Raw genomic sequence first — 16616 nt, 5'->3', positions numbered from 1 at the left:
CCCTCTGAAAAGTTCATCCCAGGTGGGAGCTGATGAGCTGAGCGGGGTTTTCAGGGGGCACTTGGTCTCGTGGGTCATAGTTACATTGCTGTCAGCTGAGCCGTGAACGCAGAGCCAGCGAGGTCCCGCTGAACGTGGTACCGCCTTTGCTCTGTCCTTTTCCGACATCACAGACCCCAACTCCATGTCTTAGAACACCCAGTCCCCCTTCCGCCCTCACTGTGCCCACAGCGGGGAGACTCTAAGGTCCCTGCTTATGACCTCCTGACTCTCCCAGGCACCCAGCTCCTTCCCCTGTAACTGGCTGCCTCGTGGGCCCCCTTCCCACCCTGGAAAGCCACCAACCCCAAGCTCTTCCCAGCAGCCATGGTGGATGTAGGCAGCTGCCCACTTCTCCCGTGTCCAAGGTCAGTCTAAGAGACACCCTGAAGACAGTTTCACAGGAGCGTGGCCCTCAAAAGTGGACAGACAGGCCAATCAGGCCGGGCTGTGAGCTCTGGGATGGGGTGGGCACAGAGGCCTCGGGTAGTGTTTCTGAGAGAGGCATGGAAAGCTGGTTGATGCTTCCCATCAAAGCGTCTAATCTCAGGAGAGCGTGTGGGCCTCGGGAGGAGCCGGGAGGAGCCGGGGCGGTAGAGACCACCCTGAAGGGGTGAACTCTGACGCCTGCCTTTCTCTCTCACCACAGGTGACCCCAGGGTTTGAGGAGAAGGAGGGCGAACTCCTGGTCAGGGGACCCTCCGTGTTCCGAGAATACTGGGACAAGCCGGAGGAAACCAAAGCCGCCTTTACCTCAGACGGCTGGTTCAAAACAGGTAGGCGGGTGGGTTCAGAGGGGACAAAGGGGAGCCAGTACCGCTGTACCAGGACACCCCCAGAATCCTCCCTGGAGAGGGGAAGGGGGCAATTTGCATCCCGTGTCTTTAAAGCTGCACCCTCAACACTGTACCCTAGCCCCCTGCAGCCTCTGGAAAGAAGATCCTGAGACTTTGAGTTTCGGGGGCCAGCTTCCCCCAGCCCTGCGGCCAGACTCCGGCCCTGTCCCTTGTCCAGCCGCCCTGCATGTGGTGGTCCATCTGCCCCTCAAGGGTCAGGATTCCCCCCCCCGCCCCAGGGACCACTGCTCTCCACATCAGAGACCCTCCCCGCCTTCCCTTCCCCACTCCCCCTGCTTCATGACCCCTCCCCCATCCCCACAAGGAGTTTGCTTGCGGTTTGGTTCGGTCCCCTGAAGTCTGCTCTCTGTCACCTGCCTGGACAGTGTGTGTAGCCAGTGCCTGGGGCCCTGTGCAAGGGCAGGCAGGGGTCCCCTGACATCCGTGCACCCAGAGACTGCTCTGAGGTGCCTCACTGTCCCCCATGCCCCTCTCCTTGGTCCAAGTGGTCCCGTCATGAGGCCGATTCAGCAGATACTGGGAGTGTTCAAGTTTGTAGCTGCATGGGATTCACTGGTGTGTTCTCACAAAGGACACTCCCAGCAGTTCCTGACAGCCAGGAGAGGGGCTCTGGGCATTTGTCCTTTGCTTGTTGCCTGTCTGAATTTCTAAAACTTGCATGCTGAGCACGCATTATGTCACAATTATCTTAATAATCTTAAAGCAGTATTTTCCCAAAAGAAAGGCCTGCTTCTCTGTCGTCGTGAGGCGGCTTCCTAATTGGAAGCGCACCTCTTGGCAGTTCCTCTGTGGGCAGCAGAGCTGAGGAGAGACTGGCGCGCACCCGTGAGGGCACACGGGTGCGTTTGGGGGTGGGAGGGGTGCTGGCCGTGCCCTTGGCCTGGTGATCCCCTGGGGACTACTCCTGGCTGAGGCACACACGTGAGTCTTCATGGGCTCAGGTAGTGTGGGTTCTCAGGGTAGAATTCACTCTCCAGTCTGCCACCATCATGGGCCTCAGGTCACTGGGTGACAGAGCAGGGCCATATGCATACCCCCCAGCAGTCCTGGGGTGCTGGGGGCCCGTCAGGTGGGGTTCGAGGGGGAGGGGGCAGATGAGAGTCCCCCAGAGCAGAGGCCTGCTCCAGGGGCCTTGGCTGGTGCCGGCAGAGGGCTCAGTGGTTGGGTCCCGGGGCCGGGGCGGCTGTTCACGCACTCCAGCTTCCCTTTGTAAACGTTGAATTTGTACGGGCTGGCCTGGTAGCAACAAGCTTACCGCTGCCCTTCAAATGCAGGGTTTAAGAAATACAACTTTAGGCTCATCCTGCTTTTATGTGTCCCTCCTGGAGCCCTCTGAGCATCCTGACTTAGAAATCTGACTTCTTTGTAGCCATCTTCCTTTATTTTTAAACTCATCTAAAGCTGTAGTCTTTTTCTTTAAAAGCACGGGAACCAAAGCCCTGTGGACTTTGCCAATAGCAGGGCTCGCGCATGCTGGACCGGCAGCGTGCAAAGTGAGGGGCAGTCAGCATAACGCGTCTCAGTCCCTGGTCGTGATGAATATTTCAGTTGAAAGGAATAGCATGCATTAATTATCGTAAAGAGATGTCTTTAGGAGAAAATGATTTTGAAATTCAGTTTAATTTCATTGTAATGCGCAGCAAACAGGAAGGGAGTCTGTGTGTTTAATTGGCTCTCGGGGGTGAGGCCTGGAAGCCGCGTGCCTTTGTCACAGGCCATTAGTGATACAGGCTGCATAATGTGTGCGGCAATCAGCTCACAGCTGCCGCTCCTGCGGGGCAAGCGAGCGGGATATTAAGTAGAAATCAGGATGAATTAAACTTAACCCTTTCCCCGACCAGCCCTCCTGCCACACACATTCTGGCCCAGGCTGCAGGGGGCTGTGTTCTGGGCTTCTCAGAGAATGAGGGGAGAGAGGCTACCCTCCCTGGCCTGCACAGAGCCCAGTTTCCATTGCCGGGAGCTCCCTGCCAGCCCCTGGGGTGCTGGCTGCTGCTCAGACAGGAAATCAGAGCCTTCCCTCCTGGAGCGCCCCCGATGATGACCCTAACTGCGTCCCACCTTCTACACATGAGAGTGCATGGGCTCAGTACTGGCCCCCCGGGTGGGGAAACGGTGATGCCAGAACTCTCTCCTCAGGGCTTTATACTGACCCTGCTGTCGAAAACAAGGATGCAGGACAGATGGATGTGAGGACACAGGATGGAGCTAAAGATAGAGATGAGGACACAGACAACCTGGACTGAGAGGATGACCGAGACAGAACTGAGGACACGGGACAGACGTGCGGACACGGCACGTATATGGGGATGCAGCACTGAGCCGAGCCAGCGCTGCGGTCCTCCTGCCCTCTGAACGCGGTAGAGCGACTGGCAGCTGAACAAGGAAACAAGAACAGCACCTCTGCCTTATTCTAGAGAAGATCTCCTGGGGCTCTCTGGTGGTCCAGGAGTAAAGAATGTGCCTGCCAACAGAGACACGGGTCCGTCCCTGACTCGGGAGGATCCCGCACGCCATGGAGGAGCTGAGCCCATGCATCACAACCACTGAGCCCATGTGCCCTCGAGCCCAGGCTCTGCGGTTAGAGAGGCCACCACAGTGAGAGGTCCACTCGCCACAACTAGAGAGAAGCCTGCTCACCAGTGAAGACCCAGCACAGCCAAAGTTAAACGTATGAAAAAAGAGACAAAGTCTCTACCCTTTAAAGGTCTCCTCACACTGGTTGCTGTTAGAAAGTGACATAGGAGATAGAACATCCCTGATGATAAATCCACACATTTGTAGAAGAAACTCAGGTAACTGGGGAAGGGTACATAAGAAGCCCACCAGAATGTAACAGGGTACCTTGGCACTGAGTTGATGATCCCTTTTTCTTCTGTTAACAAGCACACAATGATATGATTAGAGAAAAACTTTAAAGGGTATTTGTCTAAGAAAGAAGATTCACCAGCAGAAAACAGAAGGGAGCCGTTCCGTGGCCCTGCGCACACTCGGCTGAGTGTGGGGTCCGCTGAGAGGGTAGGGAGCCTGGGACATGAGGGTTGACCCAGGCCGAGAGTGTGGCCCCCTGCGCCCAGAGCCCAGGAGGAAAATAAGGCCACAGGTAAGTGGAGGGGAAGTGTGGTCAGCCATAAAAATGTGGAAACTGTTTCACTTCCCAGTGGTGAAAGGCAAGTATGGGAGACAGACTCCATCCACCAAACTGGCAGAGACTCTTCCGGAGCTGATACTCAGGGCTGCGAGGCAGGTGCTTGGCTCCCCTGGGTGGGGTGAGTGTGACGAGGGCTCCTGGGAATCCATTCACAGAGGTGTAGGCTCCGATGTTTATAGACACCTGGTTTGGTGCTGGGTTTGTGGACACCTCAGGTGCGTCCAAACCGTGGAGGATCGCAATCCTTCTGCACCCATGGCCTGAGTGATCCCAGCCTCCGGGAGCCCTGCTGGCATGTGCCACACACGCGTGTCCGCGGGTGTACACGGCCGTCACACACAGGTTTGGGCACCATGCGCAGGACACTAGCTGCTGTCTCTGCATGATTCCCTCTAGTCCTTTGTTTCTCTCGGCTGAATTTCCTGGGTGAACTCCATTCTCCACCGCCACAGGTGAGGGTGAGACGCTCTCAGCTGTCTGAGACAAAGGCCCCCCTGCCTGCCGCTCACCCAGTGCACACTGAGCTCTGACACATTTCTTCCATAACCTGTGCATCCAGTGTGGCCAACAACAGTCAGGAATCAGGCAGCGTATTGAAAAGAGGGGTTTTCTTGTTAGGGTGTGACAGCGCGTGTAGCTGAAGGATGTCGACCCCTTCACGTCTGCTGACTGTGAACGACTAGCATATCCCCGCCCCCCGGCACGGCCCTCCAGACCCCCAGGACGTGCAGTGCGGGCAGGCTGCTGACCCATTGGCCCCCCGCCACCCCGCAGGGCACAGCCTATGCAGCTAGCTGTGATGCTGCCTGGCGGCCGTCCCTTTGTATGGGCTTTACTTTGTGTCTTGCGTGAAACCCTTTGTTCCCTGGTGGTTGCCAAGATCTGCTTCTCTCTGTTCTTCTGGCACACCCCACTTTGCTTCTCCTGGCACGGCTGCTGTGCAGACGGCAGGTCCCATCCAGTCTCGCTCTTGCTGGGTCTCTGTGCTGCCCTTTGGCCTCTGTGTCTGCCCAGGCTGGCCCAGGCCTCTGGGCAGAGGGTCCTTGTTTTCATCAAGGTCCCATACAAGGAGCTGGGAGATTCCAGCGTCTGTTAGGTTTGGGGAGGAGCCCTCATACCCCAGCTGTGTCCACGCTGGCGGCTGGAGGCTGCCCAGAGACTGCTAGATACTTGTGGACACACTGTTCGGGGCTTCCTGAGTTGGGGTGCTGGTCTGTCCAATCCCCCCAAGAGATCCCCCAGTTCTCCCCCTCCCCCACACCAGCATACAGCCCCCACCCACCTCCTCCTTCCTCCAGGGTCGTGTCTGTCCCTGCACCCCTGTGTCTTCCTCCTCGGCTCGGGCCATGTTCCCAGGAGCCTCTGAAGCTGGGCAGCAGCAGGTGCGCTCCAGAGAGCTGTGTCCACTGGCATACTCGTCTGGCTGGGCTGGGCCGGGCACAGAGCTCTAGTGTCCGGCTTCCGGGGGCACTGCTGGCCGCAGCCGCATTGATCCTGGTGCGTCATTACCTTTCCCCTCTCTCGAGTCCCTTTGCCCTGGGAGCCCTTTGGTCGACAAGCCCCCCTGCCTCCAGGGCTCTGACTGTCCTCATCTTGCCAGCGTGCTTGGTGGCTGAGTTCTCCTCTCTGATGTCAGTGGAGGTCAGGGGCTGAGAGCAGGAGGCGGGGTTGAGGGTGGGCTCCGAGCTGCCGTCCACCCCCTCTGTCCCCAGAGCACGAGTGGTGGCCGTGCACTGAGGGCCAGTGCCCCTGCTCCCTGCTTTCAGCCGTCCTCTGCACCTCCCCCAGGGCACCTGCCAGCCTGGCCGTAAACGGCCCGCAGAGTCTGTCTACCTGCCTTCCAGCTGCCAGTCTTCTCACCAACACGCCCTCTCCCGTCCCCTCTGCATAGCTTTGGTGCCTTAAAAAAACCAGTTGCTGTTGACTTTATTCCAAGAGGGAGCGATCTGAGCTGTGTGTTGAGGCAGGCCCCGCTCAAGGGAGATGTCGTGTGTCCGTTTTCCTTCTCCTGTTCTCCTTGGCCTCCTGCTCAGCCATGCTGAGGAGCACAGACCCACCGGGACCTTCTGCCTCCATCCTCATGTCCTGTGTCCATCTGTCTGTCTGTCTCAAGTCTCCGTCTTCCTCCCTCTTATGAGGATGTTGTGACCAATTTGAGGCCACCGGGTAATCGAGGACCACCGTGACGTATATCCTTACTTCCTGGCCAACGGTGACCCCAGGGAGTAGCAGGGCCTCCCTCACTCAGCACAGAGACCCAGCACCTCCCCCCGTCCGGCATCCATGTGTCCTCCCACCAGCCCTGCAGTCTTGGGGCTGGCTTTGCTCAAAGGCCCTAGTCTCACTGCTCTTCATGTGGCTGGAGGAGGTCAGTGCAGGGTTGGGGGTGGGGTGGGGTGGCAGGCAGCTGGTGAGGTCTGAGCAGACACTGCAGGTGGGCGGTGGGTGTGAGTGCCCCCAGGTGAGGGGCATGACTGGGGGTCTGCTGGAGGATGTGAGTGCGGCCGTTGGGAGCTCTCGCCCTGGGTTTAGTTGACATCAGAGCAAGGAGGGTGCAGGTGTTGTGGCCAGGGGCCCTGAGGCCACCTCAGCCTTGGTGTGGGCATTGGGGGTGTCCCTGGCAGGACCAGGTGTGGGGCACAGAGCCCAGGGCAGGGCAGTGACCCCCACACCCCTGGGTCTCTGGCAGGCGGAGGCCAGTGGGAGCCAGGTCTGGAAGCTACAGGAGGGACCACCCTGGGCCGGGGTTGGTATTCAGGGATGGAGAAGCCGTCCAGTGTGGAGGGGACACGGCCAGAGCCGCATAGCAGGGGCCCTGGAGGGCCTCTGTGGATGGGACACCCTGTGTTCTGTCCCTGCAACCTGTCACTCGCATCCTTCCCCGCCATCCACCTACCCATCACACATCCAGGGACCGCAGTGGCTCCCAGGGCCTCCCCTTCATCCTGCTTCATGTTGGGCAGGAGGGCCCCCACCTCAGGAACCCAGCTCCCGCCGCGGCCGGCCAGGCATAGCCATTCGTCTTGTTTAATAGGCTGGGGCGCCTTGCGCGGCTGGGCTCCGGGAGAGCGAGCTGATGGATGGGCCTCCTGCGTTGGATGGCATTGTATCATGAAATATTGATTTATTCCAGCTAATCACCCGCGTGAAGTGTGTGAGAGCAGACGGTGGTGCGTCAGTGCGGTGCGTCAGTGTGGCTCAGAGCATGGGCGGGCGTTTCCATGTGCACGGTCTCACACATGCGTGCACACTTGTGTGAGCGTGTTCACCCTCAGCCCTGCTCCCCCTGTGCCCATGGTGCCCCACGCCCTTGCTGGGGTGGGAAGCACCCGCACTGAGCATGGCAAGGGGTCCTTTCCTTCTGCCTGATCCCCCATGTGACCCCACATGTGGCCCACGCCCTGTCGGGAAGGGTCTGCCCTGATGCCCACACCAGGCCCTTCTGTGGCTGGAACCCAGGGAGGCCCCATGGGTTGTTTCTCCTGCCTCCGTGGTCCTAGGAAGCTGTGGGCTATTTCACGATGGTCCTTGTGGGATGTGGCCACAGAGGCGTCTGTGTGGGCATCACGCAAGGCCCCAGCTGTCCACGTGGCACTGGCCGGCTTGTTCCAGAGAGATGTGGACGCCCGGAGACACGGGGCTACACCCAACCAGCTGACCCAGGCCTCTCCCCAGGGGACACGGCAGTGTTCAAGGACGGCAACTACTGGATCCGTGGCCGCACCTCTGTGGATATCATCAAGAGCGGTGGCTACAAGGTCAGCGCCCTGGAGGTGGAGCGGCTCCTGCTGGCCCATCCCAGCATCACTGGTGAGTGGCGCTGTGACCCTGCCCTTCAGCTGACACAGCTGCCCTCAGCTTCCCAGGCCATCTTGGGACCAATCCAGATGTGGTTTCTTGTGTGTGTCGGGGCATGCCATCAGGTCCTCCGCTCCCCTCCCTGCTCCCCCTCTTAGCTCCAGGCTGGCCAGTGCAGGCTGTGACCCCCGTGGTCAGAAGTGGTGGTGTCCCGGGCTGTCCTGACACCACAGGGGTGCCCTGTGCCCCCGTTTCTGGCCACTCGGGCTTCTCTGGGTCCTTCCTGCAGCCTTCAGTGCTCGTCCTCTTGTGTCCTGAGGTCCCTCCCTCTGCTTCCTCCACAGACGTGGCTGTGATTGGCGTTCCAGACATGACATGGGGCCAGCGCATCACCGCAGTGGTGACCCTTCAAGAGGGCCACTCGCTGTCCCACCGGGAGCTCAAGGAGTGGGCCAGGTGAGGGCTGAGCTGTGTAGTCCTTATGGGAGCTGCGCCCTGCCCCCCCGCCCCGCCATACACACAGACACTTGAGGTGTGAAGGACCCCAAGACAGCTGTGTGGTGATGGCTAGCGGGCAATGTGGAGCTGCCCCCACATACATAGTTCTAAGGTGTGAAGGTAGTCCTTAGGAGCTGCTCCCTCCCCCACACAGACACACGCGAGGCATGAAGGACCCCAAGAAGGCTGCGTTGTGATGGCAGGAGCAGACGTAGGACCCTGACCCCTGACTCAGGTCTGAGCTTTCAAGGCAGGTTCTGAGGCAGACAGGGGACCCGTGAGTGCCTGCGTCCTCTCCTGGGTGTAGGAGGGACCTCTTCAGGGAAGGTCCATTCGCAGAGCCCAGGTCAGAGGACACTGGGGCAGGCTGAGCAGGCTGGGGGCACCGCTGAGCTCGGGGCATCGCAGGGGCCTGTGGGTGCTCGCTGCTGGCTGAGCTCAGAAAGAAGCTGTTAGTTCTGTCCCCAGGTTCTTTATCTTAGATGTAGGAGGTTCCTCCCTCTCCCTCTCCCACCCCCCACCCCCCACCACCCCCTGCTTCTGCTGCTTCCTCGATACTGAAGATACTTGTGGCTCTCCCAGCGGGGTCTCGGGAGCAGTCGGAGTCCTTGTTTATCGGGCAGCACAGCTGGGCCATTAGATTCCCCTGGATTTGCAGAATCACAGCTGGAACATTATAGTTTCACAAAGGCGTGAGCACTATTCTAGTTGGCTTTGCTGCTTTGGTTAAACAGTTGCTTTGTTAAAAGGCAGAGCTCACCATCCTGTGCTGAGAGCGGGTCTCCCGGCATTAGAGCTGCTCCTTGTCGCCCCAGGCTCCTGGCGTCCCTCCACAGGGTCTGCTGCCTGCCGAGAGCATGGGGTCCTGGGAGATGCTCCCCGCAGGGTGGGCTTGGGGCGGCTGGGACCCTGGGCTTTGTGTCCTCACACGAGGCAGCCATGGATAGTGACCCCGCAACTGCCCACCCTGTGGAGGGAGGGTAAAGGTCCTCCTCTCAGAGGGCAGGGCCGGCTCCAGATCTGTCTGCAGCCGTGGTGGGGGAGTGCACAGGAGGGGCCTCACTCCAGTCCTTCTCGATGCTGGCTCAGTGAAGCTGCTGTTTCTATGTCATGTTTGTTGCCACGTAAGAGTCTTTTCTAAGGTTATTTTAAAATAATGTTTTCCATTCCACTGCTATTTCTCCATTCCTGAAGATTCTTGCCTCACAGTCTGTCTGCCCCCCAGTAAAGGTCCGTCCTGCCCCTTACCCCAGACCGCTGTGCTCCTAGCGGAGTGGAGGGAAGCTGGCAGCCACCCCCTCCCCAGCTCAGGCACTGTGACACTAGGGGTGCGCGTGGCTTGGGGCTGGGCAGCAGCGCCACGTTCCCAGGTCTGGCCATGGCCTGCCCATCACACTGTCCAGTTGCAGAGGCCCATGTGGGACTTACACCCCCGGGGCAGTGGGCGGGGGTTTAGTTCAGGAATCCCGTGATCTACGGGATCAGGTATTGAGCAGGGACGGTGCTCCCAAGGGGCTGAACAGTAGGGATTTCCCTGCAGGGAAGCTCTGGAACAAACACCTCCGTGAGGTTCCCACTCAGGCGGCACTTTGCCCTGATGGGTTGCTCCCAGACCACTTGCTGAGCTGATGCTCTCCAGAGGAGAATGGGTCTGTTCTCAGAAATGGCGAGCTTACAGGCTTTTAGACTGTGCTTCTCCATGCCTGCAACAACTGTGGGTTGGGGTTCGGGCTGTGTGTCCTGCCTCTGTTGCCCCCCTGCCTCAGGCAGCACCTGTGCTTCTGATGGCCTCTTACAAAGGGGCCCGTGTGCAGCTGTGGTGCAGGGAGCTCTGCTCAGGATAGCCGCCGGTGCCTGCAGCCTCAGCGTGGGGTTCAGAGCTGACCGAGGCTGTTCACAGGAGGACGCCTTGTCCAATGGGGCCCCTCCCACTCTGTGGGCGTCGGCTCTGGTGTGGGCAGGACACTGCTGGCTGGTGTGCATGCATGGTTAGGACACCCAGGGGTGTGCGAGTTGCCAACCACCCCCCTTCAGTAATCTCCCACTGGAGAAAGGTGCCAACCATCCCCTTGGCCCCTGCACTCAGGCCCGTTGTCTCTTCAGAGGCGTCCTGGCCCCGTACGCGGTGCCCTCGGAGCTGCTGCTGGTGGAGGAGATCCCGCGGAACCAGATGGGGAAGGTCAACAAGCGAGACCTCGTCCGGCAGCTTTACCCGCATGAGAAGGGCGCCCCCGAGGCCGGGCACCAGTGAGCCAGCCCCCCGCGCAGCCAGAATGAAACCACTGTAAACCCTGCTGTGGCATTGTGGTTGCAGCCACACCCTGCAGTTCCATATGCTTGGCACCCCTGACTCCTGGGTCCCTGTGTGTCCAGAGGTGTCTTGGGGAAGCCGGTCTCCCTGGAAATTCAATAAAGTCCTCACAGAGAAGCCAGTGCCTGTCCTGAGATCCTGCCTGGGTCTGTGTGGTCCCTGCCCTTGCATGGGGAGGGCGCGGTCTGCACATGTGTACACACTGCAGGGAAGGGTGGACGGCAGCCCTGGGCATCCAGGGGAGGGTGTTTCCCACAACAAGAGCAGATGGCTGTGGGGTGTCCAGCACCTCTGGCCCTGGCTGAGGCTCACTAGGCCTTCAGGGCCAGGGCCGTGGCTCAGGAGACCACAGGGCAGGGAGTGCCTGACTCTTGGCCCCAGGGTGGCCACCTAGACAAGGTTCGGGCTGGGGGCCATTATCTGGGGCTCTGGGGCCACTTGTTCCTAGTCATGGCTGCAGCCTGGATCCCACCACCCTCAGGGTCCAAAGTGCTCAGTAGCCAGAGGTTGACCACGAATGGCCCCACTACTGCACACCTGACCCTTGACCCCTTCTTTCCCCTCTACTGTTCCTCTGCAACACCCCCAGCCCACTCCGGTCTTTGTCTGGACGTCTCTCTCTCCTTCCCAGACCCCCACCAGCCCCTGCTGCTCGGCCCCAGGGCCCCCTGCCCTCCCCAGCCAAAGGCAGAGGTGCCCTGGGAGGCCCAAGGGTCGTGGGTAGGCTGAGCAGGAACCAGGACAGAGCTGAGGCCCAGGTGGGCAGCATGTGGGGCCAGGGCCCCTGCCCCACCCTGTGTGCGTGGCCCAAGACTGCCTGAGGCTAGCCCTGGGCACATCCACCTCAGCAACCTCCCGTGAGAGGTCTGGCCATGCACAGTCACTGCCTATGCAGCAGGCTGGCCTCCCCGGCTGGGCGCTGGCCAGTGGCCAGTCCTCTTGGGCGTCTCTGAACCTCTGGCTCACGCTGTTCTTGTGTCGCCGGGTCTTTACCTGATCCCACTGGCTGACTCTGGCTGAGGGGGCTGCGGGGTAAGAGCTAGTCATTCTTTAAGTGCTTAGTTCTTTAGTGCTTACTTCTTTCTTGTCCAGGAAAAGCATCGGCAGGTTGGACAAGGCATGGTGTCCACTCAGCAGAGCGTGAACCAGGAGTCCGTTTGGCTGCCTAGTGATGTCACCCCTATAATTAGGTTCTTATAAGATTAGAGGGAGAGAGAGCTGCCTTCACCATGCCAAACCTGCCACAGACATCTGGAGATGGAGTCCCCACACACTGGCCAGGGGTCTCACTTAGGGCTCTGAGGGAGGGTGAGACTGGCTTGAGACCCCCAGGGCCAGTGGTCTCCTCGGTCGGGCTGGTCTGTCTTTGGTGACAGATTTGGGCTCTTCAGGGGTTACTGGTTTATTCAGAGTTGTTAATGACCTGAATCTTCTATAAAGCCATTTACTTCATCCAGGTCTCAGACCTGCTGGCACACATTCACTCACCAGTCTTGCTAGTGCGTCTGGTTGACCCTCCTTTTTGTTGGCTTATCCTCCTCCCGGTTTCTTCTGTTTCTTTAGCATCTCTTTTCCTGGTGGCTGACTGGGCCTGCCCTCACTGTCTTCACCTGGCTGTTCTAACCCCTACCTGGGCGCCTCCCTCCCCACCCAGCTCCAAACTCTGGATCACTTCTGCTTTGATTTTTTTTTTCCTTAATTTTTAAAATGTGCTCTGTTTTTGGCTGCACCAGGTCTTTGTTGCTGCATGCAGGCTTTCTCTAGTTTTGGCGAGCCAGGGCTGCTCTAGTTGTGGTGCGCGGGCTTCTCGTTGCTGTGGCTTCTCTCATTGCAGTGCACGGGCTTGAGAGCACAGACTCAGTAGTTGGGGCTCCCGGGCTTAGTTGCTCCACAGCACATGGAATCCTCCTTCAAGCCAATTTTTAATCACTGGACCACCAGGGAAGTCTGCTGCTTTGATTTACTCTCTTAACCCGTGAGTGATGAAAGCACGTTCTGTGTCCACCGTTTCCGCACCAGTCTCTGCCGTGACCCTGAGAATGTGGCCCATGGGGCTCCAGTGCTTTGGAGTTCCTGGTACCTCCTGTGTCCCCTTCACAGAAGCAACTTCTGTCCCTTTGGGAGGCTGCTCTTCTGACATGTGTCAACAGTAGGTGCTTAGCCCCTGGTCATACCCCATTATTACATATCAGTTCAATTCAGTCACTCAGTCATGTGGCTGACTCTTTGCGACCCCATGGACTGCAGCACACCAGGCTTCCCTGTCTATCACCTACTCTTGGAGCTTGCTCAAACTCATGTCTGAAAAGTCGGTGATGTCATCCAACCATCTCACCCTCTGTCGTCCCCTTCTCCTGACTTCGATCTTTCCCAGCATCAGGGTCTTTTCCAGTGAGTCAGTTTTTTGCATCAGGTGGCCAAAGTATTGGAGCTTCAGTTTCAGCATCAGTCCTTCCAATGAATATTCAGGACTGATTTCCTTTAGGATGGACTGGTTGGATCTCCTTGCAGTCCAAGGGACTCACAAGAGTCTTCTCCAGCACCACAGTTCAAATTACATATGGAGTCTCTCTTTATCTCTGTTTGAGTTTCTCTGTTAAGTCACAAACTGAGTTCAGTACTGCTGTCTGGCTTCTGGGGTTGGTGTTTGTTCCGTCCCTGGGCTCCTTCACACCCCGCCCCCATGTAGCTGTACTGTCTTGTGAGCAGCACAACTAGGTCTGGTGTTTTTACTCCAGTGTCTTCTTTAGTGAGCAAATGCAGTGCATTTATTGTGACTGTTGATGTCTTTGGACTTATCTCCACAATCCCTAGTTGTGTTCTCTGCCGCCACCTTAGGGATGCAGGGTTGCTGTTTTGCCTTCTCTTTCATTGTAGAAATAAACTTCTCTACTTTTTTCTCTTTGTTTGTTTGGAAATTATAAACTAAAGTTCTGTTTTTTGAGTACCCTTAAGACATTGAAATACTTGTTAATATTAAAAAGCAGAGACATTACTTTGCCAACAAAAGTCTGATAGTCAAAGCTATGGTTTTTCCAGTAGTCATGTATGGATGTGAGAGTTGGACTATAAAGAAAGCTGAGCACCAAAGAATTGATGCTTTTGAACTGTGGTGTTGGAGAAGACTATTTAGAGTCCCTTGGACTGCAAGGAGATCCAACCAGTCCATCCTAAAGGAAATCATTCCTGAATATTCACTGGAAGGACTGATGCTGAAACTGAAGCTCCAATACTTTGGCCATCTGATGCGAAGAACTGACTCATTTGAAAAGACCTTGATGCTGGGAAGGATTGAAGGCAGGAGGAGAAGGGGACAACAGAGGGTGAGATGGTTGGATAGCATCGCTGACTCTTTGAACGTGAGTTTGAACAAGTTCGGAGAGTTGATGATGGACAGGGAAGCCTGGCATGCTGCAGTCCATGGGGTTGCAGAGTTGGGCACGACTGAGCAACTGAACTGACCTAATAAAGTCTAAGTTCTTCACAGTTACGTGGCACAGGGCTCCCCCATGGCCAGGATGATGCCTGCCAGTACCTGTCTCGCTGCCATCTCAATAGGTTTCTACAACAGTTCAGTTTTGTTTTTGATACAAAAATTAATAGGCTTCAGGGCTTCCCTGGTGGTCCAGTGGTTAAGAGTCCACCTGCCAATGCAGGAGCATGGGTTTGATCCCTGGATCACTGGACTGAGAAGATCGCACAGGCCTAGAGGCAACTAAGCCATGTGCCACAACTACTGAGCTTGAGCTCTGGATCCTGAGAGCTGCAACTACTGAGGCTGCACACCTTGAGCCTGTGCTGCACGACAGGAGAAGCCACAGCAATGAGAAGTCTGCACACCACAACTGGGGAGTAGCCCCCCTCCCTGTGACTAGAGAAAAGCCAGTGCCGCAATGAAGACCCAGCACAGACAAAAATAAAAATTTTAAAAGTTACTATACTTTTCCATAGTCAGTCATTAAATTTACTGAAATTTTATCCACTTCTTGGCTCAGTGGGATTTCATTTTAACCAGAAAGTCTCTGCAGTTGTTTCAATAATGCGGCTGAGGGTGTATGCAAGTCTCGACGTTTCCTCACAAATGACAGACGGGCTGTCTGCTCCTCTGGTGCCAAAAAGGTTTCCCTTGTCCTGGACACCAGTAAGTGTCTGCCTCACTCACGCCTAGGACGGAGCCCTGAGGGCCTGGGTGGGGGCGGGTCCAAAGGACTGGCAGGAGGGGAGCCACAGGGCATGACAGTCTGGGAGGTTCTGATCCCCAGCAGTCGGGATGGAGGACGTGTGGGGAAAGGGGCGGAGGTGGGGCTGGGATACCTGCCAGGTGTGCACAGGCTCCCAGCTTTCAGGAGAGAGCGGGACTTCAGGACCAAGGAGAGTGGCCGGAACGTAACGACTCTTCCCTAGTAGAGGCTAGAAGGCTGCTAGCTGGGCGCTACTCTGTAGGGCCCGGGCCTTCAGCTCCGACCAGTGCAGGTCTCTCCCTGGACATCCTGCCAGGGTCCTGTGTCTGGAGGGGAAAGGCCGACAGAAAGGGCCCAGGTCCCCAAGCCCACCCAGCCCGCATCTTCCTCCTCAGGTGGGTTCCAGGAGAGGGACGCCCAGGGCCCGAGACCTGCCCCGAGGACCGCGCCTGCTGAGTGGGCGGGGCAGTGAGCGCCGGCCCCCGGGGAGTGGGCGGGGCAGTGAGCTCCCGCCCTCTGGGAGTGGGCGGGGCGATGCGCTTCCCTGCCCTCAGGGTGGGCGGGGGCGGAGTCCTCTTCAGTTCAGTTCAGTCGCTCAGTCGTGTCCGACTCTATGCAACCCCATGAATCACAGCACGCCAGGCCTCCCTGTCCATCACCAACTCCCGGAGCTCACTCAAACTCATGTCCACAGAGTCGGTGATGCCATCCAACCATCTCATTCTCTGTCGTCCCCTTCTTCTCCCGCCCCCAACCTTTCCCAGCATCAGACTCTTTTCCAGTGAGTCAACTTGTCGCATGAGGTGGCCAAAGTATTGCAGTTTCAGCTTTAGCATCAGTCCCTCCAATGAACACCCAGGATTGATCTCCTTTAGAATGGACTGGTTGGATCTCCTTGCAGTCCAAGGGACTCTCAAGAGTCTTCTCCAACAGCACACTTCAAAAGCATCAATGCTTCGGCGATCAGCTTTCTTCACAGTCCAACTCTCACATCCATACATGACCACGGGAAAAACCATAGCCTTGACTAGATGGACCTTGGTTGGCAAAGTAATATCTCTGCTTTTTAATATACTATCTAGGAGAAGGCAATGGCAAGCCACTCCAGTACTCTTGCTAGAAATCCCATGGATGGAGGAGCCTTGTAGGCTGCAGTCCGTGGGGTTGCTAAGGGTCGGACACGACTGAGCGACTTCACTTTCACTTTTCACTTTCACACATTGGAGAAGGAGATGGCAACCTACTCCAGTGTTCTTGCCTGGAGAATCCCAGGGACGGGGGAGCCTGGTGGGCTTCCGTCTATGGGGTCACACACAGTCGGACACGACTGAAGTGACTTAGCAGCAGCAGCAGCAGGTTGGTCATAACTTTCCTTCCAAGGAGTAAGCGTCTTTTAATTTCCTGGCTGCAATCAGCATCTGCAGTGATTTTGGAGCCCAAAAAAATAAAGTCTGACACTGTCTCCACTGTTTTTCCATCTTCTTCCAGCCCAGTGTTCCTCATGATGTATTCTGCATAATTAAATAAGCAGGATGACAATATACAGCCTTGACGTACTCCTTTTCCTATTTGGAACCAGTCTGTTGTTCCATGTACAGTTCTGACTGTTGCTTCCTGACCTGCATACAGGTTTCTCAAGAGGCAGGTCAGGTGGTCTGGGATTCCCATCTCTTTCAGAATGTTCCACAGTTTATTGTGATCCACACAGTCAAAGGCTTTGGCATAGTCAATGAAGCAGAAATAGATGTTTTTCTGGAACTCTCTTGCTTTCTCCGTGATCC

At 57.1% G+C, this 16616-nt stretch overlaps 1 protein-coding gene across 3 annotated transcripts in view; it reads left to right on the top strand.

Moving 5' to 3' along the window:
• ACSF3 (acyl-CoA synthetase family member 3) overlaps positions 1 to 10771 on the top strand; it is a 41604-nt gene extending 30833 nt beyond the window's left edge. For 2 of the 3 annotated variants that reach the window (XM_055412935.2, XM_088830571.1), the window contains 4 exons: positions 689 to 815; positions 7723 to 7857; positions 8190 to 8301; positions 10447 to 10771. In XM_055412935.2, the coding sequence (XP_055268910.2) occupies positions 689 to 815; positions 7723 to 7857; positions 8190 to 8301; positions 10447 to 10594 (522 nt within the window). In that variant the 3' untranslated portion in view covers positions 10595 to 10771. Of the gene's footprint in view, positions 1 to 688; positions 816 to 3035; positions 3642 to 7722; positions 7858 to 8189; positions 8302 to 10446 lie in introns of those variants that run through there. The other variant, XM_055412936.2, reaches the window with a different exon arrangement.
• Positions 10772 to 16616: the final 5845 nt, after the last annotated feature.

This window comes from Moschus berezovskii, chromosome 22, assembly GCF_049115385.1.
Source record: "Moschus berezovskii isolate FMDL1 chromosome 22, NW_MosBer_1.0, whole genome shotgun sequence".
In the NCBI taxonomy this organism is placed as follows: Eukaryota; Metazoa; Chordata; class Mammalia; order Artiodactyla; family Moschidae; genus Moschus; species Moschus berezovskii.
This window is presented reverse-complemented; position numbering and strand designations above follow the sequence as displayed.